At 38.3% G+C, this 26,096-nt stretch overlaps 2 protein-coding genes across 2 annotated transcripts; both read left to right on the top strand.

Moving 5' to 3' along the window:
- The first annotated feature begins 5,240 nt into the window (after positions 1 to 5,240).
- Positions 5,241 to 6,401, top strand: LOC132316161 (F-box/kelch-repeat protein At3g23880-like). The gene has a single exon (XM_059814673.1). It carries the CDS (start codon positions 5,241 to 5,243, stop codon positions 6,399 to 6,401), a length of 1,161 nt encoding a protein of 386 aa, XP_059670656.1.
- Positions 6,402 to 19,895: 13,494 nt separating this feature from the next.
- LOC132316160 (uncharacterized) lies at positions 19,896 to 20,507 on the top strand. The gene is made up of 2 exons (XM_059814672.1): positions 19,896 to 20,271; positions 20,359 to 20,507. Exons 1-2 carry the CDS (start codon positions 19,896 to 19,898, stop codon positions 20,505 to 20,507), a joined length of 525 nt encoding a protein of 174 aa, XP_059670655.1.
- Positions 20,508 to 26,096: the final 5,589 nt, after the last annotated feature.

Here is a 26,096-nt window from a genome sequence, read left to right as displayed (position 1 = left end):
CACGTTAATTCCATTCCTTTTAAAATGTCCAAATTCACTATTGTCTTTATCTTTCCAACTACAAAGAGAATCATCCAAACCCATTCCAGTTTATAATATCCAAAAATTCAAACTTATGACGAAATCCAAGGGCTCCACATTCATCCATTATTACGTTTATGATGGGAATGCTTGAAGTGAACTAGAAGTGAGAAGCTATGCATAAAAAAGAACATAGTAAAATAAAATTTAAAAGTAACCCACTCCCAAAAATACAATTAGTGTTCCTGACTAAGGGGTGCAAAAAGACCGTCAACCCGAAAAACAAAATCGGACCGGACCAAATTGAGCGGTCTGACTAGTTTCATAGTGGTTCGGTCCGATCACGGTTCTTTAAATAATGGAAGTGTGAATTTTTAGTTCAGTCTCAGATTAGGGTCCTACAGTTATAATATGTGTGTGTGTGTGTGTGTGTATATATATATATATATATGTTATATTATATTATATATAGCTATACCTATATACTACTCTTAACTTTGCAAGGAATTTTGATACAATGATGAGACAACATTTGTCACTATCTATTTTTTTTTTTTTTTTTTATTTGTTTTTGTTTCCCCAATGTTTTGATTTTTTAGTGTGTGCCAACATTCCTCCATTATCTCATTTTTTTTCTTTGCTTACGTCGTCTCATTCACTTTTTACTTTTCATTGTTGCAGGATCCAATTGTTAATCAATCTCTCCCACGCAACATTCGAAGTTCAGTCATCGCCATTAATATTTTATGGCTATCGTTAGTGACATCCTTTCTCACATTGTCTCCCTTTCTCTCTACTTTCAGTTCACAAATCTTTTAGTCTCGCAGCGTGTTTGCACCTCAAACACAACCAACAACAATAAAGAATCAAGTTTATTAGTTTTCAACTATAGATTTATCATCATTTTCAGTTTCCACAAGTTTTAACCTTATTTTAATTTCTAGGGTTTAGCTTTTGGGTCTATTTCACAAACTTTCCCCTCTCTATTTTAGTCTTGGATTTGGGAATATGAATGCTTTTATTTTTGTTGTATATACAATTTAAGGGAAAAAAAAATAAGGAAAAAAAATTCAACTAGAATCGTGTAACCGAACCGAACCGAACTGAATTGAACTGTTTTTTCATGGTTTGGGCTGGTTCGGCTCCATGATTCAAATGGTATGGTTTGGTTTCAGATTTTCTATAACCATAGGGAGTGATTTGGCTCCAAAAATCCTCAAAACTGGACCGCGTTCATCCCTATACCTGACCATTATATATTCAATGTAACATTCAAAATCTTTTGCCATTTTTCTAGAATCCACCCATAGCTACAATGCACTTCAGCAACAAACAATTTTATTGAGCCTACCTTAGGATTTGGAATTGCAAAAAAAAAAAAAAAAAGAGTAAGACGTGCTCACACATCCCCAAAGTTTGTCGTAAAGACAGGTAGAACAATTTAGACATTTTTCGGACAATGACACTCCAAGTTTGATAAATGGAATAAAAACACCACAACCATGATAAAAGTACATATTTATACTTTGATTTCTGAATTGACCCATGTGAATTATTAAATAACCTTCATAAATTTTTTTAATTGACCAAAATGACCCTCTCTTCTTCTTCCACTTCATTCTCTCTCTACCTCTGCTTCACCCACATTTTAAACCCCATACCACCAGATTTAAGCCACTTCTCAACTTCCCCTTCCTCTTTCTCTCAAAATGGCAACGCCTTCCCACCTAAATTATGTTACTAAATCACTATTGTAAAACAATTATTTGAAGAGTAAAGAACAGATCATAAGGCGGATCTCAATGATTATTTGTCATAATGTTTAATTGTAGTCCTGACCATATATGATAATAGATATTAAATATTTTTTGAAATATGCCTAAACAAATGTTGATATTTTTTCCTCAAATGTCTGAATAAATTTTATTTAAATTGAAAGATGCTAGAGAGGGAGAGACTTACATATCATGGCGTCTTCCAATAAGGGGGAAAGGCTCTAAGAAATGAGAAAGTATAAGAAGAAGAAAGACAAAATGGGACTATATGAGAGGAGAGATCCATGAATTTTGGAAGAAATGAGAGGTGGATTTTTTCTTTCGAGGGAGAAAATAAGGATAAGAATTGTCTAAGCCTTCGAGCCTGACCAAGTCGACAACCGAAAATTCTATTTTTATATTAATTTTTATCCCCAAATTGATTTTTTTCCTTTAGCCAGCCGAAGTAGATGGGAAGAATAGGTTGGTTGTTGTTGATCAATATTTTTTTTTTTTTTTTTTTTTTTTTTTTTTTTTTTTTTCCAATGACAAAAGGAGAAGTCTTGCTGATGGAAATTTTATGCTAGATAAGCTTACAAAATTACCGGATTCAATCATTAACTCATAGGAAGTCTATTAACCAATTTACTGTCTCTTTTTGGGCTCGGAGCAAATCTACAATTGGTTTTGAGTTAAGAGCAAACTCACTTTGACATAAACGAAAGTGATAAAAGCTTTTACAAGGAACTGGGATTATCTTGAATCCGTAAGGTGGTGACTTTGAATTCACAAAGTTAAATAAAAATTGTAAAGCAATTAAAATATTATTAATAATTTAGTTGATTTTTTCTGCAATCACAGTACATGTTTTTATAATAAATATAATTCTAAAGAAACTAATAACATAAAAGAAACTAATGGCTTAAGTAAACTAAAAAAATATAAAGAAACTAATTATAGAAGGAAATTAAAAACCTAAAATTAAAAAATAATAATAAAATTAAAAATAATATAAACCTACTAAAACTATCTACATCATAGTGCCCCATCCAGGGGAAGAAATTCAACATTACAACTAAGCCAAAAGGTTGCCCTAATGTGAAGCCACCACCCCAAAAGAAACACTATATAATGGAAGCACTTCCATAAACCAATCCTTCTCATCCTTCCAAAATAATCTCAACCTAGTTTCCTGACTAAACCTCCAACCACAGCTTCCTGAACCATCCAAATCATCCATTTGAGCTTTACGGATTGCACATCTGATGCCAGCATTATGTAATCAACCAAGCGTGCCCACTAGCTGCACCACATGCTTGTACAAACCAGCTGTGTAGGTCATGTTCAGTTGTAAAACTCCTTAGATCAGTATTGCTTTTCAACTTAATTGCTGCAAGTTTAGATGTAATACAAGATTTGGCTTGTGAGAAAATGTGATTAGGTGAAGTGTATGTGTTCCTAAAGGCTCTTCCATTTCTCTCTTACGAAAGGAAATAAATTGTTGCAGACAGTAAAAGCTTGTGTATCAAAAACTTTCTTGAAGTCCAATTTGTTGAGCACCAGCCAATCAAGTCACTCCAGCAATTGGAAGAATGTAGAACCCTGCAATCTCTTGTATAACATTCCATACTTGTGAGCTAAAACGACATTTGTAGAACAAATGATCCATTGATTCATTCTATAGGCTTGGAGTCCAAAGTATAAAGTACGTCTACCTCTTACTGCAAGCCAAGCAATGCAACTGTGTTTAGGGATATGGTTTTTGAACCAAATTAATTTATGCCAAACAAAGGTTGGGGAAGGAGGAGCAAAGTAGGCAGTCCAAGTCTAGTCTTACAATCAAATTATTTAATTATAAAAAAACAACTTGTCTTACGAGTGTGCATAGTCTGGAAAGCAATTTCTAATTAGATAAGGAAACAAATTCCACACATATTATGAAAATGAGATTGGTCAGGAAAAGTGCGACAAGTCCGACTCTTCCAAGCGCCCAACCGAGAAAGTGTGATTGGTTTGCGGAAGTACAACTAGTCCGACTTTCAAAACAACATCCTTCGAAAAAATACTTTTCATGACTACCTAACTTTCCTATAATATTTTCCTACAAAAAAAAAAAAAAAAATAGAAAATAGAAAAAAGAAAAAAGAAAAATTGATTTCTTCAAAAAGTATGAACTTACAATAATGTCTCACTTTCATGGTAATTATCACGCTATCTAAGGGGTAGCCTAATGACAAAGACTCTCGCACATAATTTAGAAGTTGGGAGTTTGAATTTCCCCTAAGAAATTGTTCAATGCATGTGCTCGACTGTGAATTATGGCGGTGCTCTAAGCAGGGACGGAGTAAGGATGTAAAATAAGGGGGCAAAAATGAATTTTGGGGGGTAATAATTCATTTTTTTTAGTAATTTTAAGGGGGGCAAATGTAATATTTCATGAGTATATTATTGAAAATGAATAAACTATGAGGGTAGAATGCAAAAAAAAAGGACCATAACCTCAACCGTGGTTGCAAATAAAAAATAAAATCATAAAATGGTAGTTTCTTATCATTTTCATAACCAAATGTATAATCAAAATTTTATTTTTTCATTCCTCTACTGAGGCTTGAACCCATACACCCAAATAAAGGAAAATATGGTTTCAAAAGCTTTGACTCGCTGAATTTTGGGTTTTTTTTTGACAGCCAGCTTTAAAATACTTCCTCATCGTTCTATATGGACCGTGAATTTTGAAGGCCGTTAACAACGGAATGAATTTCACCAAGCACATCCTGAGATCCTTCGTCCATTGTTTCATTGGAAAAAGCGGTTGCTTAGAAACTTTCTAGAGAGACACACCCTAATCTATCAGAAGCGAAAAACGGAATTCTGCAAATTCATCAAATTGCCATCAATCATTTACAAATGCATTTTGTCGCAAGAAAACCTCCCCCAACCTTCATTCCTTTTCTGTGCTATTTTTATTTTTTATTTTTTAATTATTTTATCCTTCACTGCTCTTCCATGATTTTTATTTTCTTTATTATTGATCTTGCTCATAGTTTTCAAATATAATCCCTATAATATATATTTATATATATTCTACATGTACACATTGAGACATTGACTACGAATATAACCTTAAAGCTGAATGAAAAAATACAATAAACCTTTTCTTCTCTATTCTTGATTTCTTGTCTCTGAATTTTTATTAATTTCAGAGTTCTGAGGCTGTGCAAATCCCAGTTAATTAAGGAAAGACTTTGTTGAGTTCTTTTAATTTATTTATTTTTTGTTTCCTCTTTCTTATTATTTTTAATACTGTTCTTTCTAATTAATGATGATCATAAGATCTGATTTCATTCTGAATCCTTTTGGAACTTTATAGTTTTTTTTGGAATTTTCTTTGTTTCATCACCATAAAATGAATTAATTCAAAACCTGAATCGAAATAATTAAAAGACTTAATTAACCATCGAAGCAATGGCAAACAATAGTTATGATCATCATATGCAAGAAGACGTGGTAATTGAAATTCTCTCGAGGCTGCCTGTAAAATCATTACTACGGTTTCGGTGTGTTTGCAAATATTGGTGTATTCTACTCAAAAACTCTAATTTCATTAACAAGCAGCTCAATCACCAAAACCGCAGTGCCTATCTCCTTGTTGAACGGTACAGCTACGGCACCCATATATATGCTTTAGCTCTGTTTCACGTTGAACCACCTATCAGCATGCCCATTGTTTATCATGATCTTGAAGATCCTCATACGGCCAAAAATCCATCAATTATCGATACATGTAATGGTGTAATTTGTTTTTGGGATGGGCATGAATTTGCATTGTGGAACCCCAACATAAGAGAATTCAAATCTCTCCCTGTATCCTATCCCAACCTTCCACCCTATACGAAGGCATACTGTGAATATTTTGGATTTGGGTTAGACCCAGTGACAAATAACTACAAGGTGGTCTGGATTCAGTTTCTTTGGGATGAAAAAGATGATTTTCCACACGATCCTGCAGTTGTTTTAGTGTATAACCAAGGTACTGATACTTGGACACCGGTTGAAACTGATTTCAGCCAGGCTGACAACTTGAGTGAGTCTTTAGGCAACACATGCATAAATGGAGTTTATCATTGGCTAGTCAGTGACAGTGATTTTAGCAACCATATGGTCCTTCAGTTTGACATGAAAAAGGATGCTTTCCAAAAGATATTGGAACCACCATATATTCAGAATTCACAAATAGGCTATCTTGCCTTCTACAACGAATCTATTGCTATGGTGATTTATGATCCTAATGAAATAGAGAAGCAATTTGACATATGGGTGATGATGGAGGAAGGATATTGGACTAAACAATTAACTATCGGGCCCTTTTCAGATGTCGAGGGACCACTTGGTTGCTCGAAAAAGGGAGATTTCATTTTTTATTCTAACATTTCACATTTGGTTATTTACAACCCTATTACCAAAGAAATTAAGTACGATGAACCTCACGGAGAACTCTATAGCCTTAAGGTTTTTGTCTATGAAGAGAGCCTAGCTTCAGTTAAAGGGGAAAACGAATGCTCGGAAGGGGAAAACACGCTATGGTCCGAGCTGAAGTGTTTTTCACGTTCCATCCGCCTGTTGTAGGGTACGATCAAGACCCCAAGTGTGTTTCTATCACAAAACGGTTTCCTTCAAAAAAATATTCCCTCTTCTCTGTAGCAGCAGCGAGTAAGTGGGAAACCAACAGGAAGGGAATTAGCTATGTAGCTGATGGATACTAATTACTTCATTCTGTTAATATTTTTCTGTCTGTTTGGTGCACTATGCAATACCATGTTGATCGACTTATTGCTCCTAATGGTATGTGAGCCTCTTGTTTTTGGTTCCATCTCAACTTTTTCATGGTTTTGTAGCATCTATATCTTGAATAATTTTATAATTTTTATTTTATTTTTCATGACAAGAAAATGTCATTTAAAATTTATAAAGGAATACAATAATCAATTAGAGCTTAACCTACCCATAAAGGAATACAATAAATAAAACTAAAACAGTCCTTTACACCCTAGCAAGTTGACTAATATAATGTGCAGCCTTATAACGAGGGCTTCCTCTGAAGCATTCATATGGATAACTGCTTGACAGTCTCCTTCAAGAAATACCATCGACACGCCATTGGAAACATACATGACCTTTTAAAAAAGAAAACAAACAAACATGACTGCAACTCTCACGACCGTGCCTTCTGCCATCAGGGCTGAAGATATATGTTGATGATTAGAGGAAAACATGTGGGTGGCCATACCATTTGTTAGGAATTATGGCTCATTCTTGTGTTATAATTGATTTTTATTTGAAGTTATTTTATTATGGTAATTTTTTGTAAGGCAAGTGTTATGAAAATAAAAGATCCAATAGGAGTTTATGAGAATAAGAGAAAAATAAATGACAAGAAAATAAAATATAGCGCACACATAACAAGACAAGGCCGGATTTACGTGGTTCGGCTCTGCATATGTCCACGGGGAGAAGACAAAACAATATTTTATTATGGAAATAAAGAAATATAAAGCTAAGTGGCTCACACCCAAAACCCAGTTACACCCAAGCTCTTACACACTTTACTTTTCTTTATTGAGCAAATTCACACTCAATTATTGGATGCAAAAACACCATGGAGTGCAGGCTATTTATAGCCTAGAAATCACCAACTTATGCTTGTTGATCAAGCATAAGACTTGTTGATCACGCATGGGGCTGGCACAGCTTGCTGATCACGTTCCTTGGAGGGCAAGCTGATGATGTAAGTGATCATGTATTATTACATGCTGAGTTGGCAAATTTTAGCTACAGTTTTCAACAAATCTCCACATTGGTGAAAATTCAAATAAGCCACAATATCTCTGCTAAACAAACTGTCTTCTCCACAAAGCCCCTAGGGGCAATTTCAACATTCGAGAATACCAACCAAGTCCAACCAATGCTTGAACTTGAGAGCCGGAATGAATTTTGCCATCATATACGCCGGATTCTCAGTTGTGTCAATTTTCTTCAATGTAGTAATTCTTTCTGATATGACATCCGGAATAAAATGATTTCTGACATCAATATGTTTGGTTCTCTCGTGATACATGATGTGTCTCTCGCATCGTACGATATCGTATAGGATATAGCTCTATGCAAAGATGATGTCGAACCCACAGAGAGATAGAATTTGTATTTAGCCTTTAAATTAGGTTTATGGTTTACAGAAACTTGGTTATAGAGTTTATTGGCTGTCACGATTTAACAAACTTGAATTAAACAAAATATTAAATTAAAGCAAATTAAACTAAATTCAATGATCAGAAAGGGAAGATCTTAGGGCTTTGACTTCCCCACAATCGTTATACTATGGTCAATTGAATCAACTCTGGAATTTTAACCAATTCTATTTTCAAATGAACTGAACTAAATAACATTCGTTCAGTTCGGAGTTTAAAGAAAGATGTTCTACAAATTTAGCTAACTATAACATATCTGCAGTTAGCGTGGACTATTCACCTACTTACTCTACCTACTTTAACTACTGTGTGAATGAACCATATTTCCTAAGCATAGATTATGAAACTACTGTGTGAATGAACCACCTTTCCTAAGCATAGATTATGAAAACGTTCGTTTGTAATATTCATTGGAACACCATTATATGACCTCTATTCTTGTGTCCGGCAGGGCTCCACCAAATACCGTACAACAAGGTAGGTTGAGAATATAACATAAATTATTATTTCTAAGACAAGGTAATAACAATTTATATTTACTAAAGCATGAAAAACCACTTGAGTTGTCTCAAGTGCTCATAGTCATATAATCAAGAAAACATAATATACTAAAATAAACCTAGAGTAAAAACAATCAAACCATAATATAACGTTGGGTTACATCAGTGCCCTAAGAAAGGGATTAGCTACTCATGACAAGGTTGGATAGCATCTGTGTTGAGTTCATTTCCATCGTCACGGACGGCACCTCTCTTCTCAGGATCTGCATTTTCAAGGTTGTAGAAACCCTAAAAGCCACCACACCTTCAGCCTTCTGAATAATACGTAAAAGACATTGGAATTTCGGATCTCTTCTATCAAGGCTTACGCCTTCTTTTATAGAAGAAAATATATATTTGGTGGGCTTTTAGGTCTTCTGGCCCAACTGGAATGAGATACAGTAATAGAAAGAGGAATCCCGCAGCTTTTAGTCTAATATGTCATACATTGCTCGAGCTTCAGGAACGGATGCTCGAGTTTTAGGACTCATGCTCAAGTTTCAAGAACCAATGCTCGAGTAATACTGGGTGGATGCTCGAGCTTCAGTGAATGGTGCTTAATTATCACATTGACACTTAACCAATTTTCTTCAACTATTTTCCGAAGTGTCTTTTTCTTTTAACATTGCTCATTCCAAGCTTCTTGGGCTCGATCACTAGGTACCATGCTCGAGCATCTGGGCCTCAATGGTCGAGCATCAAGAGGCGATGATTGATCCTCTGTTGATAGTGCTCGATCATGGAAGTGATGCACAAGACCCGAAAGCATAGCCTTCAATTCAAAATCAACTCATTAATTTCCGACGCCTCATGGTCAAGCTTCAGGGTCAAGGCTCGAGCACCTTTGGTTAAGGCTCGAGCACCCTTATAGTAAGGCTCAAGCACCCTTACAGTAAGGCTCAAGCATCTTTGCAGTAAGGCTCGAGCATCAAGGTACTGATGCTCGAGCATTTGGCTTTGTTGACTTTTCTTCTTTTCTTTGTTACAATGTGCAAGCCTAAACACTTTGGCTCGAGCTCTAAGGCTTCAATTGCTTCAAACTTCACCAATTCAACTATCGGCTTGCTCTGAATGACCGACAATGACTCGGTAAGCTTCGATATCAGCATAAAGTCCCGGTTTTAATCATTTATCTAGGAAAGTACCTGAAACACACATTAATCATAAATTAGTCTAACTATGGATAGAAGTATCACTTTAGGCCTTAATAGATATGTATTTAGGGGCTCAAATATGCATATATTCAGCGTTCATCACATCCCCAAACTTACATATGGCTAGTCCCTTAGCAATACAGAACTAAAAAGCCGTTTTCGTGGGAATCACGATTACATTTAGCTTATCCAACAAGCCATTAAACCCTTAGATTATCCCTAGTGGACGAGTTATAGTCTCGTGAGGGTTTCCAGTGAAGATACCCATAAACTTCTCACATCAGTGCCTTTAATGCACAGTAAGCTTATTCAAGTCTGTTTTCAAATCATATCATCCCTGCAATTCATTCATTAGTCAAATACAGCAAGTATACCAATCATGTAATCAGAAGAACTTCCAACTTCCAATCTCAATTAAGCAACCATAGTCCCCACATATCAGTTCAATCATTTATTCAACAATTTTAATCTTTAAAGATACTTTTTTAAAGTGATCCTGCAATTCATTGTGTGGCTTATTGTCCATACTTGCATCTATTCTTTGTCATTCCTCAATTTACAAGCAGACTCTTCAAATTCCAACTCCCAAGGCATTTTTATTATTATTATTTTTTTTTGGTATGCATTTTTTAAAAAACTGATACTTGTGCAATGTCTAGGTTTATTAAGCTTTCTAAATTACCCTTGTAGCGAACTTTCAGCCAATGACTCCCAGACCAGATGATCTTAGGGCATTAAGTGTTAAAACACCCCAGAGGACTTAATTGTTCAAGTAATCTAGGTAACCTAAATCCCTTATGTAACAAGCTTTCAGCCAATGACTCCCAGACCAAACGATCTTAGGGCATTAGGTGTCATAACACGCCCCTAAGGGCTTAATCACTCAAGCAATCTAAGTACAAACCTGAACTTGATCCTTTTATACTTTTCTGTTTTTTTTTTTTCATCATAATTTTTAATTTTGCATTCACATTGGTGAACATTGTTTTTCTTTTTGTTGCATACATACCAAAAAAAAAATTTTTTTTTTTTTTATTTTATGCCTCAAGTCATCAAAACTATCAAATCTACCTGATTATTTCAGTCTAACTCAAAACAAGACAAGACTTTCAATTTCTACCCCCACATACTTCATAAAAGTGTGAATATTGTGCAAAGTGTAGCATCTCAGAGATCAAAATCATTAAACAATAATTATCCTAGTAGAGTGAACCACAGGCCACCAACTGATTTCAAAAAAATTTCAAAGACTCATTTTCACAATAATTTAGCATACAAACCATTTCTAACCAACTTTAGACTGCAAACAGAGTATATAATTATCAACAGACTCAAACACATGCTTATATCAGCAAATCATATCCTTGTGTCAGCAAAAATTTCCAGAATTTCAAAAATTTCAAAAATTCAATTAGCCTTACTCCCAAACTTAGAATGTACATTGTCCTCAATGTGTGAGAACAAAAGAGAGTTAGAAAGATATTATCAAATAAGCAGACCAGCAAAGATAGGACAAAATAATACATAGGTGAGTAAAAATGAATTTTCAGCATCTCCTCCTTCAACATAGTGGTTCCTCAAAACCAGTCAAGGTTGCTGTTATTCAAATCACCTCTAAACTTAATCTGTAGTATCTAGCAAAATCAATAAACTCCAATACATATCAAAGTCTCAAGCATATGGAGTAAGCATAGAGTAATATCATAATGCATGAAAATATCAACACAAGGATACTATAATCAAAAAGCATGTATATATATCTGAAATCAGTACAATGCTTTTAAATAGAAAGACTTAGGGCATATATACATCATATGGAAATAAGTACACCAAAAAGAACTGCCCTAGTCAACCAAACTATAGAAAAATCCTAAAACTAATCCATAGGTGGTGGTGGTGGTGGAACAGAAGAAGTAGAAGGATCAGACAGAGTGCGGCACAATAACTCCTCACAAATACTTTACTATGCAGCCAACATTTGCCTCAGCACTGTCTGTCCATCCTGCAGCTCGGCCACCCTAGCCTGTAAATCTCTAATCTTAGCCTGAGAAGAACTTTCAGGCTAGGCTGCAGGAGTGGGTCTCCTCCTAACCTAAGGCTTATAATTAGAGAGATACACCTTCTCATCCGTAGCCTCATCATCATCATCGTCGACCTCGTCCTCATCCGTCCTTGCCATCACCACGTCAGCAGGGTTGGTAGAAAGAATAATAGGCAGGGGTGGATAAGGTGGAAAGTGCCGTACATACAGTACACCCCTTACCTCAGCGTCCCTACGCTGTCGATCCTCTAGGATCTCATCATCAACACCTCACTCCAGCTTCCTCGCCTTGGGAATATGCCCGAAGACGTTCCACTACGTGAAACAGTACCAAGGGAAAACAGTCACAGTAGCCTCGTTCGGGGGTATCGGAACCCTCGCCATATTCATCAAACGTGTGACTAGCCTAGGAAAGTGAATATGATTAGTAGGAGGGCATCTGGCTTCTCCTATCTCATCGTATAGCCGACGGAGCTGTAGCAGATCAAAACTAACTGGGGGATAGACACCCAGTAGTCCGAGTGGAACGCGTAGATCGTATCCACCATCTTAAGACATCGGACTATCTTGTGTTTGAGAGGCCGAGTGTTGGCCACTAGGACCATGTCGAGAAATTAGAAATGTCATGGAAGCTATAACTTCCGGATCGTTTCCATGGTGGTGGACTGGCGCCCCTAACCCAAAGTACGAACCATATCTTCCCAGGTCGTGCCTGGGGGAATGGGTGGAAATTTGTCCATAAGAGCGGCTGGGCACCTGTGATGACAGCCCATAGCCGCAACAATAGTATCATAGCTCACTATCAGCTGAACACCCTCACAGTGGCTATGAAGTGGTCCTCCTCATCATCCTCCTCGTCTCCTGCATGGAACTGCAAGGAGTGGTAGAAAGCTCGCACCAGCCTGAGGTAGGAAATCTGTGCTAGATGCCTCAAAAACCCAGAAAACTGGTGAGCCTATAGGCCTCTACTGCCCAGAAGGTATTGCGGTGGCATTGAAAATCCTCTATAACAAAATCCGTTTCATCACAAATCTTGCCATACCATTATAAATCATCTAATGCCATCACCGGCATCTTAACAACTCTCTGCCTCGGCCGTCTCGGCATCTTTGTAATCCAATAAAAATATCCCAGCTAAACCTCCAACTTTGTGATCCAATGCTCGAGCCTACTGCAAGCAAATGGTTGAGCCACAATCTGGAGGCTCAAGCTTCTGGGTTTCCAACTAAAGCCAAATCACCTCAAATCTTCCCAAAAATAACTCCAAATCTTCCCCAAATGACCCTCAATCTCCTGTGTGATTGCTAACAAACCCCCAAACTTCTCTAAATTGCTCACAAAACCTCAAAATACCCCCAAAACTGTGTTCTTCAAACCTTAAGTGGATTTAGAATTTTTGCAAATTTGGGGAAAGATGATGATTAGATAAGATTTATAAAGGATCAAGGATGAGTTTGTAAAGAGATTTGGGCATGAAATCAGTTTATATATAAACTATATACATATATATACATACATATATACCTATATATACAACGAAAAACCCGAGAGGAATGGAGAAATTCATACCTTTTTGGATGTAAATTCGAAGCCTAGAATGGTGTTGATGTGGAATATGGAGAGATTAGGGAGATTGGGAATGAATGGAGGCGAAAAGAATTAAATGCATGAGGGTGTGTATATATGGATCGAGGGTTTCTTTTATCTTAAAGTACAGATGCTCGAGCATCATGTGGGATGCTCGAGCATGGCCACTGAAAACCCTAGATCTTACAATGAGGAAAGGCTCGAGCTTAAGGTACTGATGCTCGAGCTTGTAAGCACTGATGCTCGAGCCTCAACTTGCATGCTCGAGCATTGTTACAAATTTTTGTATTTTTGGAATTTTTCAATTTTTTATTTTCTTTTTCAATTTTATTCAAACCTAACTTAAAATCAAAATAAAGACTAAAACAAACCTAAGACCTAGAAAAGAAAATAACAAATCAAAAACTTAAAATAACGAAAAAAAAAAAATCAAAATAAATAACGGTACAACATACAAATGCTAAGTTTAACGTAGATAGCTCGACGAAAATCTGACCTCTCTAGTCCAAGTAAATAGGATTATAAAGTTCCACTGCCTCAACTGTGTCTCTCTGCACATTACCCTCTATGTAAGGTTTAAGTCTCTGTCCATTTGATAAGCGCTGAATACTGTATATTCAAGCGCCCTAAATTACATTAACAAAGTCCATTAATTGATTATTTTATGTAGATTAACTCCATTTGCATGTTTTTGTACATTTTCAGGTTAAAGTGCAAAAAGGAAGCAAAAATGATGCCTTGTGGAATTTTGAACAAAAAGGGTGCCAATTCTGAATTTCTGGCAGCAGCAGAACCTGACTTTTGTCACCATTTTCGACCTAGCAAACTCAAGAACTGGACTTCCATCTTAACATGAAAGACTTAGAGCTCTGAATCAACTTTCCATATCTTCAATCGGTTCGTCATTCGGAGTTCGGAGCAGAGAGTTATGATCTTCTTAACAGAGGTGCACAAAACTGCCTGGCAGCACTGAAGTACTGCCTTTCTCCCCATTTTCGACCAACCAGACTTGAGAATTGGGTCTTCATCAAACATGAAGTTTTTAAAGTACTAAATTGTCTCTCCAAATCTTCAAACAGATTATCATTTAGAGTTTAGGACACAAAGTTATAGCTGTTTTACCAAAGTAGGTTAGTGCTGAGCAAGAAGAGCATGTTGCACATTACACTAATTTAGAGTGCTCGAGACCACCCTTCGAGTGCTCGAAATTCTGGCAGATTGCACTCAGAAATGGCTCAATTTCAGCCACTTGCACATTGGTTTCCTCAATGCCATCTTCCTTCTTTATGAAGTGGTTGGAGGTGTTCCTTGGAGGAGAGAGAGCCTTGACTTGAGCTTGGTAAGAGAGAGGGAGGACCACACAAAAGGATCATCATATATTCTAGCAAGATAGAGGAGAGAGAGGAGAGCAAGAAAGAGGTGTTCTTCAAGCTCCAAAGAGGTGCACGAAAATGGAGATGAGGATGATGCTTCTTCCTTCTTCTAGCTCACCAATGGGCAACTAAACCTCATCTAGGGAGGTGATGAAACCCCTCCCTTGTAAGCATGTGTTAGTATAGTTTATTTTTGGGGATTATAATGTATTTTTGATAGTCTTTCCATGATCAAGCGCCTCATTTTTGTTGTAATGAATGTTGAATGTTTATAAATGATTATTGTGAGTTATTCATCTTGTCTTGGATGGTTACTTTTCTTAATCATATTGCTTGCACTTCCATGGTGACAATGGAAGTTAGATCATGGAATGATTTTAATGGCATGGAGTTGGAGAACCTAGATAGTTCATGGCTTAGGGTTTCCCTTTGATGGTCTATACTTGATTCTTAGCTTATGTGCATTCACCATTTAAATTAGGGCTTGATAATCCTTGACTTAGTAAGCATGTTCTAAGCTACATTTTAGTTTAGGTAGTTGATCATGTGAACCTTTGATGGTTTATTTTTGCCTTTCTATTTAAATGAACTTCTTGAGGATATTATAGCAACCTAGTATTGTTATGTATCATGACTATCATATATGTTGTTTTTCCCTTAAATTAATCTTAACCTAGTATGTGTATAGGGATGGAGGTGGATTCATCTCCCTAGTCTTCTTTACTTGCATTTCACCTCTTTACATTCCTTGCAATCTACTATTTGATGCATCTTAATTTCATAGCTTTAGTGACAAACCAAACAAACAAACCCTTATTACCCCTTATCATTCTAAGAACAATTCTAGACTCTTAGGTTGCCATAGACTAGCGCAGTCCCAGTGGTTCGACATACCCGACCAATAGCCCTATTTTACAATGATTCGTGCTATTGCGAAGGTTGATGTATAGTTGATCAACCGATCACCATTGACCTTGGACAGTTATCAGTCTTGCAATCTTGTATTTCTATTATACCATAAAATGTAACAGAAATAACCATGTATGGATCTTCCCAACGTGACTTTAACTTTCCAGGAAAAAGTTTTAGTCATGTATTAAACAACCAAACCTTCTTCCTAAGCTCAAAAGTCTTACGCAAGATATGTTTGTCATTAAATGCCTTAGTCTTTGCTTTGTAAACCTTAGTACTCTTAGAAGCATCACTACGTAATTCTTCAAGCTCAGTTAATTGAAGCTTCTTGTTCGAACCAACAGATGTCATATCAAAGTTAAGCTTTTTATGCCAGAAAGCTCTATGTTCTAACTCTACAGGAAGATGAAACCCTTTACCGTAGACAAGAAGGTAAGGTAACATACCAATTGGAGTCTTATAAGTAGTACGGTAAGCCCATAAAGCATCATTCAATCTATAAGACCAATCTTTACGATCTGGCTTAACCATTTTCTCAAGAATTCTTTTATTTCACGATTGGATATTTCTACTTGGCCACTTGTTTGGGGATGATAGGTAGAAGCAACTTTATGGGTGACAGAGTATCTTTGTATTAAGGTACGAAAATACCTATTACAGAAGTGAGCACCTCCATCACTAATAATAGCTTGTGGCATACCAAGCCGACTAAAAATGTTTGTTTAAATGAACTCAACCACAACTGTGTGATTAGCAGTTTTAGTAGCTACTGCTTTAACCCATTTAGACACATAGTCAACAGCCACAAGAATATACTCATTTTTATTGGACAGAACAAAAGGACCCATGAAATCAATATCCTAAACATCAAAAACCTCAATAATTAAGATTGGAGTTAAGGGCATCATATTTCTTCTAGAAATTAATCCTAGTTGCTGACATCTAAGGCATGATCTGTAGAATAAATATGTATCCTGAAAGAGTGAAGGCCAAAAGAAACTGCACTGAAGAATTTTAGCTGTAGTTTTCTTTGTACTGAAATGACCTCCACATGCCAAACTGTGATAAAAGGTCAGAATACTATGAAACTCACTCTCAGGAACATATTTACGAATTATTTGATCAGCACGGTATTTGAATAGCTGAGGATCTTCCCAATAGTACATCCTAATTTGGGAAAAGGATCGAACTTTTTCCTGCTTTGACTAAGACAAAAGAATTTTGCCTATTGTGAGGTAATTCACAATATCAGCAAACCAAGGCAAATCTTTATGAGAAACCTCAAACAGTTGTTCATCCGGGAAGGAATCATAAACTAGAAATGAAGTTGAGGTACCCTCAATTAGAATTCTAGAAAGATGGTCAGCTACAACATTCTCTGACCCTTTCTTATCCCAGATTTTGTAATCAAACTCTTGAAGCAAGAGGATTCATCGAATCAAACGGGATTTGGTTTCCTTTTTTGAAAGAAGATGTTTCAAAGCAGAATAATCAGAATAGACTACCACTTTGGAACCTAATAGATATGATCTAAATTTATCCAAAGCAAAGACAACTGAAAGCAATTATTTTTCAGTAGTGGTGTAATTCAACTGTGCATCTGAAAGAGTTTTATTAGCATAGAAGATAACATGAGGAAGTTTATTCACTTATTGTCCCAAGACAGCACCCATAGCATAATCAGATACGTCACACATAATCTCAAATGGAAGAGCCCAATTAGGAGGATTCATGATAGGAGCTGACGAAAGGAGAGAGTGAAGCTTTTGGAAAGCTTCAAGGCATGATTCATCAAAGACAAAAGGAGCATCCTTTGTAAGTAGATTACATAAACGATGGGAAATTTTGCTAAAATCTTTAATGAAGCGTCGATAGAACCCAGCGTGCCCAAGAAATGATCGCACTCTCCTTATAGAGGTAGGAAGAGGTAATTTGGAGATCAAATCTACTTTAGCTCTATCAACTTTAATATCTCTCTTTAAAATGATATGTCCTAAAATAATACACTCTTAAACCATAAAATGGCTCTTCTCCCAACTAAGAATAAGATTCGTTTCCCTACAATGCTGAAGCACTAAGGAAAGATTTTGAAGACAGTTTTCGAATATGAACCCAAAAACAGAGAAGTCATCCATAAAGACCTCGAGAAGCTTGTCAACCATGTCCGAAAAGATAGACTTCATACACCTCTGGAATGTTACTGGAGCATTACTGAGGATACAATAAGTGATATGGGCCGGTTATAGTCCGCGAACGTGGCATCGGGGCAAATAATTAAAATACAGCCCATACAAGAGCACCATAAAATGGGCCGAGCTCAGAGGATCCACCGAAGAAGACCAAGCCCATTGAAAAAAAGGCCCAAAACTGATAGTCCAGCAGCATTTGTAATTACCTATAAAAGTGCAGTGAAGAGAGTAAAAGAGGGGGGGATTTATTTTTAATTGAAAATGTAATGACACTCTGTCAAAAGAGAGAGAGGAAATTCTTTACATCTTCAATTGGCGTCGTCTATGGGAAGCGTTAGAGGTTGATTCTTATTTGATCAACATCATGTTGATTCAGACTGATTGGTGACAATGAAGCTTGATTTCTAGAAGTTTAATCCAGATCTAAGAGATTGCGGTTTGCTCTTGAGAAGTTCTTGATTCTTGATTGATTCTGAGAAATTGGTGTTAGGTTTACGCAGCTGTGATTCACTCTATCGCGGCTCAATCCAACAAGCTCAGACGCCTGAAAAGCTCTGATCTATCGAAAGGAGAACATAACTCGTGAAATTTGAGTCCAGATCTGGCGTGATTCGCGTCAGCGAGACTCAGATCTAACTTAGAATTTGTGATTCATGCATTTGCTCCATTCTGGAATGATGACTGGGGGTGAGAACTCCAATACGGTAGAGAATGTCCAGCAGATGAAACTTGATAAGTTGATGAGCATGATCGAAGCTCTCAGGAGAGAGAATACAGATTTAAGGATTGAAATGCAGCATCAAGAAGTTCCGGTGATTCCGCGACCGCTCCCGGCCGGAGAAGAAGTTGTACGTACCGATGCGGCACATCACGGTATTGATGTAAGGAACAATCAAACAGATCTTCACCGCGAGGAGGTCCGGCCAAACAATTTGCCGCCAAATCCTCATCGTATTGATAATCGTGAATGATCAACTCACGTGGATCCACGGCCTGAATAGATCAGGCAAAACCAAGCCATGACTTTCGATCCACATCAAGAAACGTTCAGCCGAGGAGAAGCAATGGAGTTTGATCGCCACAAAGCTATACCGTCATGGCACAAAGAGTTTATTGAGGAAAGATCATTCGATCCAACTTATCGGCCTTCTATGGCGATGCTAGACTATCACAGCTCAGAAAGGAGATCTGTAGATTAGAGAGTAATCGCGGGGTTCCAGAGGGAAAATGAAGCCCTTCGTTTAGCAGCTCGAACAGTTGATTCGCCGTTCACCGATGAAATTCTGAATGCTCCGAGTCCGAGGAAATTTTCCATGCCCGTTTTCATTCTATTCGACGGAACGACCGATCCGATTGATCATGTATATCACATCCAGTTGAAAATGGCTCTGAACACTGAGAATGATTCCTTGATGTGCAAGTGCTTCCTCAATTGGTTCAAGAACCTGCCGAGGGGCTCAGTAGATAGTTTCCGAAGCTTGTGTGATCGGTTCATAAGCCAATATTATGGAAATAAACGTCCAGCAAAGGACATTTTGAGCCTATTCACAATAAAGCAGCATGAGGATGAACGTCTCCAAGCTTTCCTAACCAGGTTTAATCTTACTAAGAGTATGGTGATTGAATGTCATCCTTCTACGGCGGTTCAAGCGTTCATATTGGCCATGACTCGTGGCACTCCATTCCACACAAGCTTGATAGTGAATACGCTGAGACTATGGATGAACTTAATGAAAGAGACGATGGATTTGTGCACTTGGAAGAAGAAGAGGCAGCCAACGCTCGGAAGACATCCGTCATATCAACAGAAGAGAAAACTAAAACAAAGATCAGACAAAAGCAGGTTCAGCCACAGCGTTAGACCTCGTGGAAATCTGAGAAGAGGCCCAGGGAGGAAGAGCTGGTTACTCCATTGAAAGTCACCTTAGCAAGGTTGTACCAAGAAAATAAAGATAAGTTTCGATCTCCTTTACCAATCAAACAACCCCTCAAACAGAGGGATCAGTCTAAGCATTGTGCATTTTATTCTGACTTTGGCCATCAGACTAATGAATGTAGGAACTTAAGGAGACAGGTAGAGATGCTGATAGCTAGAGGGGAGTTCGTAAGTTATATTCAAGGCCCGGCGGTGGAACAGAACCGACCGATGGAACACGTGAAGAGGAATCAAAAGTCGAACTCTCACAATACGCAACCAGTTCGAATAATCAATGCAATTTACAGTCGGCCTGAGCCTACTGAGGAGTCAGATGAACTGCTTCAAACACGCCTTCGCCAGGCACGGGTGAAGAGAAGGATAGGCAGTGTAAACACTCTGCACCAACAGAGTGCATCAACACAGATAAAGTTTGACAGAATAGATCTATTGCGTGTTCAGATTCCTCATGAGGATCGGTTAGTCTTCAGTTTGAAAATGGCCGAATATTTGGTACACAGAGTTCTGATTGATCCTGGAAGTAGTGCGAACGTCATGCCGAGGGACACATTTGATCGGCTTGAGATTAAGCCAGATTGGCTCAAGCCCACTGGGAATCCTTTGCTAGGATTTGATGGAAAACGAATGGAGTCCATCGGTACGGTGGAGGTAGTAATACATGCTGCAGAGAGGGTTCTGATGGAGACCTTTGTAGTTGTCGAGATTCATCCCTCTTACAACCTTCTAATGGGCAGAGGGTGGATCCACAGAGTTTAAGGCGTTCCTTCCACTCTGCATCAAGTAATGAGATGCCTGGGGCTAGATAGAGCCAAGGTGATTAACATTCATGGGGACCAGGTTGCAGCTAAGGAATGTTATTCAGTAACGCTGAAGTATACTGGAAAAGGGAAAGCACCCATCCGTTCGGCAAGCCCGAGATAGCAATTACAAGAGCCTCCCCCCAAGTAGAATGGGGAGGAGGAGCCAGTGGATTTGACCGAAGAACCCCTAGTTGATGTACAGATCGATCGGTTCCGACCAGAACGAACAACCAGAGTGGGGGAACGACTTGCAGTGGAAGAGAAACAGGAGTTAGTTGATTTCTTGTCTCAGAACGCCGATGTATTTGCATGGAGCCACTTAGACATGCCTGGAATCGATCCTTCCATATCCTGTCACTCCTTGAACGTTAATCCCAATGTAAGACCTGTAAAGCAGAAGCAGCGAAGGTTTGCTCCAGAGCGCAGCCAGATCATAGCGGAGGAGGTTGACAAGCTGCTTGATGCAGGATTTATAAGAGAAGTGTATTATCCTGACTGGTTGTCAAATGTTGTTGTTGTGCAGAAGAAGAATAGGAAATGGCGAGTGTGTATTGATTTCACCAATTTGAACAAAGCCTATCCGAAGGATAGCTTTCCGCTGCCAAAAATTGATCAAATGGTGGATCCTACTACTGGGTATGAGCGTTTAACCTTTTTAGATGCTTATTCAGGTTATAATCAGATCCCTATAGACTCTGCTGATGAAGAGAAAACTTCTTTTGTTACCGAGCGCGGGACCTATTGCTACAAAGTTATGCCATTCGGACTAAAAAACGCCGGAGCAACTTACCAAAGGCTTATTAGCAAAATTTTCAAGGGTCAAATAAGGAAGACCGTGGAAGCTTACATTGATGACATGGTAGTAAAAAGTAAGAAGAAAGTTGACCATCTGAAACATCTACAAGACGTATTTAATGTGTTAAGGCAATATAGAATGAAGCTCAATCCAACTAAGTGCTCATTCGGCGTGAGTTCTTATCAATTCCTGGGACACGTGGTTAATCATAGAGGCATAGAAGCTAGCCCTGCCCAAGCAGAAGCTCTGACTAAGAATGCCGAGCCAACAACAGTCAAATAAGTGCAAACACTTACGGGACAGATCGCTGCATTGAGCCAGTTCATTTCCAAATTATCAGATCGCTGTAAACCATTTTTTGACACAATACGAAGCCATGGTAGACAAGTTTAGGGGGATAAAAAACGCCTAGCATTAACTGGTCTAAAAGAATATATGCAGAACCTTCCGGTCCTGTCAGCTCCGGAACCAGGAGAGAAGCTATTTTTATACCTCTGGGTATCCAGTATTGCAACAAGTTGCGTTCTGATCCGTTGTACAGAGGGGAAGCAATATCCAGTGTTCTATGTTAGCAAAATGATGACTGAGGCTGAACGACGTTACTCAAAGGCCGAGCGGGTGATACTCTAGCTAGTACATGCGAAAAGAAAGCTCAGGCATTATTTTGAATCCCATCCTATCATCGTTCTAACCACTTTCCCTATCAGAATAATCCTGCACAAGCCAGACCTCTCAGGAAGGATGACGAAGTGGGCCATACAGTTAAGCTCATTTGACATAACATATGAACCCAGAACGGCAGTCAAAGGGCAAGCAGTGACAGATTTTTTACTAGAATGTGATTCAGAAAACATGGAGGAAGACCTTCGTGGTTGCTTGTGGAAACTCTTTGTCGATGGATCCTTAAATCAGATGGGGGCAGGCATTGGGATCAAACTACAGACACTAGAAGGTACGTCTTTAAGTCAAGCGCTCCGGCTTGAATTCAGAGGCACCAACAACGAAGCGGAGTATGAGGCACTACTGGAAGGACTTAAGCTTGCCAAGGAGCTGAAGGTCAAGAATTTGACTGCCTTTAGTGACTCGCAGTTAATTGTTCGGTAGGTGAATGGCGAATATGAAACTACGGATGAAACAATGGAAGCATATCATTCTGCTGTTATATGAGAAGCCAAAAACTTTTAAAAAATTGAATTCATCCAAATACCGAGAGAGCATAACGAAGATGCCGATCGGTTAGCATGTAGTGCCTCAGGTTCTGGAGAAACATTGGCAAGGGTTATTTCAGTAGGAATACTGAACTAGCTATCCATTTTTGAAGAACCTTCGGGCCCAGATCCTTAGTAAGTAAATGTTATTCCATATGAGCCAAGTTGGATTGATCCGATCTTAACTTATATTTGGAATGGTACTCTGCCTGAGCAAAGAGATGAGGCTAGGAAAATCAAATGGAATGCTGTATAGTACGCCATAATGCATAACCAATCATACAGGAGGTCTTTTTCTGGGCCGTACTTAAAGTGCGTCACCCTCATAGAGGCTCGGCAGATACTGCAAGCTATTCATGAAGGTGTGTGTGGAAATCATTTAGGGGGAAGATCTTTAGTGCACAAAGCAATGACGCAAGGGTACTTCTGGCCGAACATGTCACGAGATGCGGAGGAATTCTCCAGAAGGTGCGATAAGTGCCAAAGATTCAGACCACTGATCCACCAACCACCTGAGGACTTGAACGTAATGGCCACACCATGGCCTTTCATACAATGGGGGATGGATATGGTTAGTCCTCTGCTAACTGCAAGAGCTCAGAACAAGTATGTATTGCTGGCAACAGATTACTTTACCAAATGGGTAGAAGCAGAGCCATATCCGAGCGTAACACAAACTCATGTGAGACGCTTCATCTGGAGTAATATTATTTACCGTTTTGGTGTCCCGAGGTCAATCGTTATGGATAATGGGACTAATCTCGACAGCAAGTAAGTCAGAGAATTGCTGGAAGAATATAGAATTAACCAAAAATTGGCAGCAGTAAGTTATCCCCAGGCCAATAGACAAGCAGAAATTACGAATAGAACAATTTTTTCTTATATCAAGAACAAGCTGGAAGACCATAAAAGGAAGTGGCTAGACGAACTCCTGAACATCCTATGGGCTTACCGAACGACCCCTAGACGGCCGACCAGGGAAAGCTGATAAGCGCCGAATATTGTATATTCAAGCGCCCTAAATTGCATTAGTAAAGTCCGTTGTATGTTAATTTATGTAGATTATCTTCATTTCTATGTTTTTATGCATTTTCAGGTTCATTGGCCAAAATGGAACAAGAATAAGGCCTTGTGGAATCTTGAGCAACAAAAGGTGCCAAAGCTGAATTCTGGCAGCAGTAGAACCTGAATTTTGCTTGCCATTTTGACCTTCCAAACTCGAGAACTGGACTTCCCTCATAACATGAAAGATTTAGAGCTCTGAATTAGCTTTCTAAATCTTCAAACGGTTTGTCATTCGGAGCTCAGAGCAGAGAGTTATGGCCTTGTTACCAGAGGCGCGCAGAACTGCCTGGCAGCAATGAAATTCTGCCTTGATCTTCATTTTCGACCAACCATCCTTGAGAATTGGATCTCCACCAAAACATGAAATATTTAGAGCTCTGAATTAGCTTTCTAAATCTTCAAACGGTTCATCATTCGGAGTTCGGAGTGCAAAGTTATGGCTGTTTAACCAAAGTAGGTCTGGGCGGAGCAAGTGAAGCATGGGCATTTTTACACTAAATTCGAGTGCTCGAGGCCTTGCTTAGAGTGCTCGAATTTTGGGCAGAATGCCCTTCGGAAATGGCTCATTTCAGCCCACTTGCACCTTGGTTTCTTCACTTTGCTTTCCTCTTTAATGAAGTGGTTGGAGATGTTGGTTGGTGACCTTTTGGTGGTAGATAAGGCAAGGAAGGCCACACATATCATTATCCCATATTCTACAAGATTAGAGGAGAGAGAAGGGAGCAAGAAGGAGAGTTCTTCAAGCTTGAAGAAGGGAGCACGAAAATGGAGGAGGTCTTCAAGCTTCTTCCTTCTTCCATTGCTCCTATGGGTAACTAAATCTTCTCTAAGGAGGTGATGAAGCCCCTCCCTTGTAAGCATGTTCTAGTGTAGATTTTACTTTTGGGATTTCAATGTATTATTGTTGGTGATTTTATGATCTAGAGCATCATATGTGTTGTAATGAATTCTAATGTCTATACATGATTATTTTGAGCTATTCATCTTGTCTTAGATGGTTTCTCTTCCTAATCATATTGCTTGCATTTCCATAGTGACAATGGAAGTTAGATCATAGAATGGTTTCAATGGCATGGAGTTTGAGAACTTTGATAAATCATTGCTTAGGATGCCCTTTGATGGTTTATACTTGATTCTTAACTTTGTGTGCTCTCATCATTTAATTAAGGGCTTGATAATCTTTGGCTTAGGGAGCATGTTGAAGACTACACCCTAGTTTAGGTAGTTCAAGCATGTGAATCTTTGATGGATTATTCTTGTTTTTGATTTAATGAACCTCTTGAGGATAGTATAGCAACCAAGGGTTGTTATGTGTCATGACCATCATTTACGTTGATTTTCCCAATTTAATCTCAATCTAGAATTTGTATAGGGTTGGAGCGGATTCATTTCCCTAGTTTTTCTCTACTTGTATTTCATTTCTTTTTAATTCTTGCAAGTTTCTAATTTATGCAATTTCAATATTCTTAGCTTAAGTGACAAACAACAAAACCTTTATAAACCCTTCATCATTCTAGAAAGATTCTAGACACTAAGGTTGCCGTAAGACTAGCGCAGTCCCTGTGGTTCGACTTACCCGACCAATAGCCCTATTTTACAATGATTCGTGCTATTACGAAGGTTGATGTTTAGTTGATCAACCGATCAATTTTTGGCGCCGTTGCCGGGGACTGCAAACGGTTTAGCGACCAAGGTTCTAGGGTTAATTTTAGTTTGATTGTGAATACTGTGTTTTGTGAATATTTCTTGTGTGGTTTAACCATTTTTGTGTTGTAAGTGAGATTCTAGGAACTCGAAGCTCGCCGTGGGGAATGCTAGCAAATTGTAAGTCTAGAGGACCCCGGGTAAGTCTCTTGACCTTCTAGTTTCGAATTGTGAATATCGTGCATGTGTTAAGCTTAGAAGTAGATAAATTGCAAGCCCTTGTCGAGGCTATTGCAATTGTGTATTTTCAATTCCAAGCATCGGTCCTTGTCGTGGCCATTTTAATTTTTGTCTTGATAATTGAGGAGAAAGGGAATATCATTGTATGTGGAGTTGATGATAAAGAATTGTTGTGTTGATTATGTTATGTGTTGTTGATGTTTAACTCTTAGATGGAGAATAATTATCTCCCAACTCAATTCTACACACCACATGCGTTTTGTGCTTTTTACTCTAGTAATTCACATCATACAAGAGATTGTCTTCCAACGAGACAATTCTCGGATTTTTATCTAGAGCAACCAAATGAAAATTTCTTTGAACCGGGTAGTGATCCATACTTCAATGGTTACAACTCGGGTTGGGGAGACCAACAAAACTTCTTGTGGCATGACATAGGAAATTCAACCCTACAATCTCATATGCAACCTTTTCAACCCAATGATCATTCTTTCCCGCCCTCTTCTCCTTTTCCACCGTCTCCATTGGATGAGCTAATTGTTGCTAACAAACAAATGATGGAGTCTATGCACACGCAAATGATGGACTCCAA

The sequence above is a fragment of the Cornus florida genome, unplaced genomic scaffold (genome assembly GCF_030987335.1).
Source record: "Cornus florida cultivar Cherokee Brave unplaced genomic scaffold, ASM3098733v1 CherokeeBrave_3.0.0_Hap2_Chr07, whole genome shotgun sequence".
Taxonomy (NCBI): Eukaryota; Viridiplantae; Streptophyta; class Magnoliopsida; order Cornales; family Cornaceae; genus Cornus; species Cornus florida.
The sequence above is the reverse complement of the archived record's forward strand: the minus strand, read 5'-3'. Positions and strand labels throughout refer to the sequence as shown.

Coding starts and splice junctions, on each gene's coding strand:
- LOC132316161 (XM_059814673.1), top strand. CDS start 5,241: ATGGCAAACAATAGTTATGATCATCATATGCAAGAAGACGTGGTAATT.
- LOC132316160 (XM_059814672.1), top strand. CDS start 19,896: ATGCTGATAGCTAGAGGGGAGTTCGTAAGTTATATTCAAGGCCCGGCG. Junction 20,272..20,358: donor AGTTCTGATTGATCCTGGAA/GTAGTGCGAACG, acceptor ATCCTTTGCTAG/GATTTGATGGAAAACGAATG.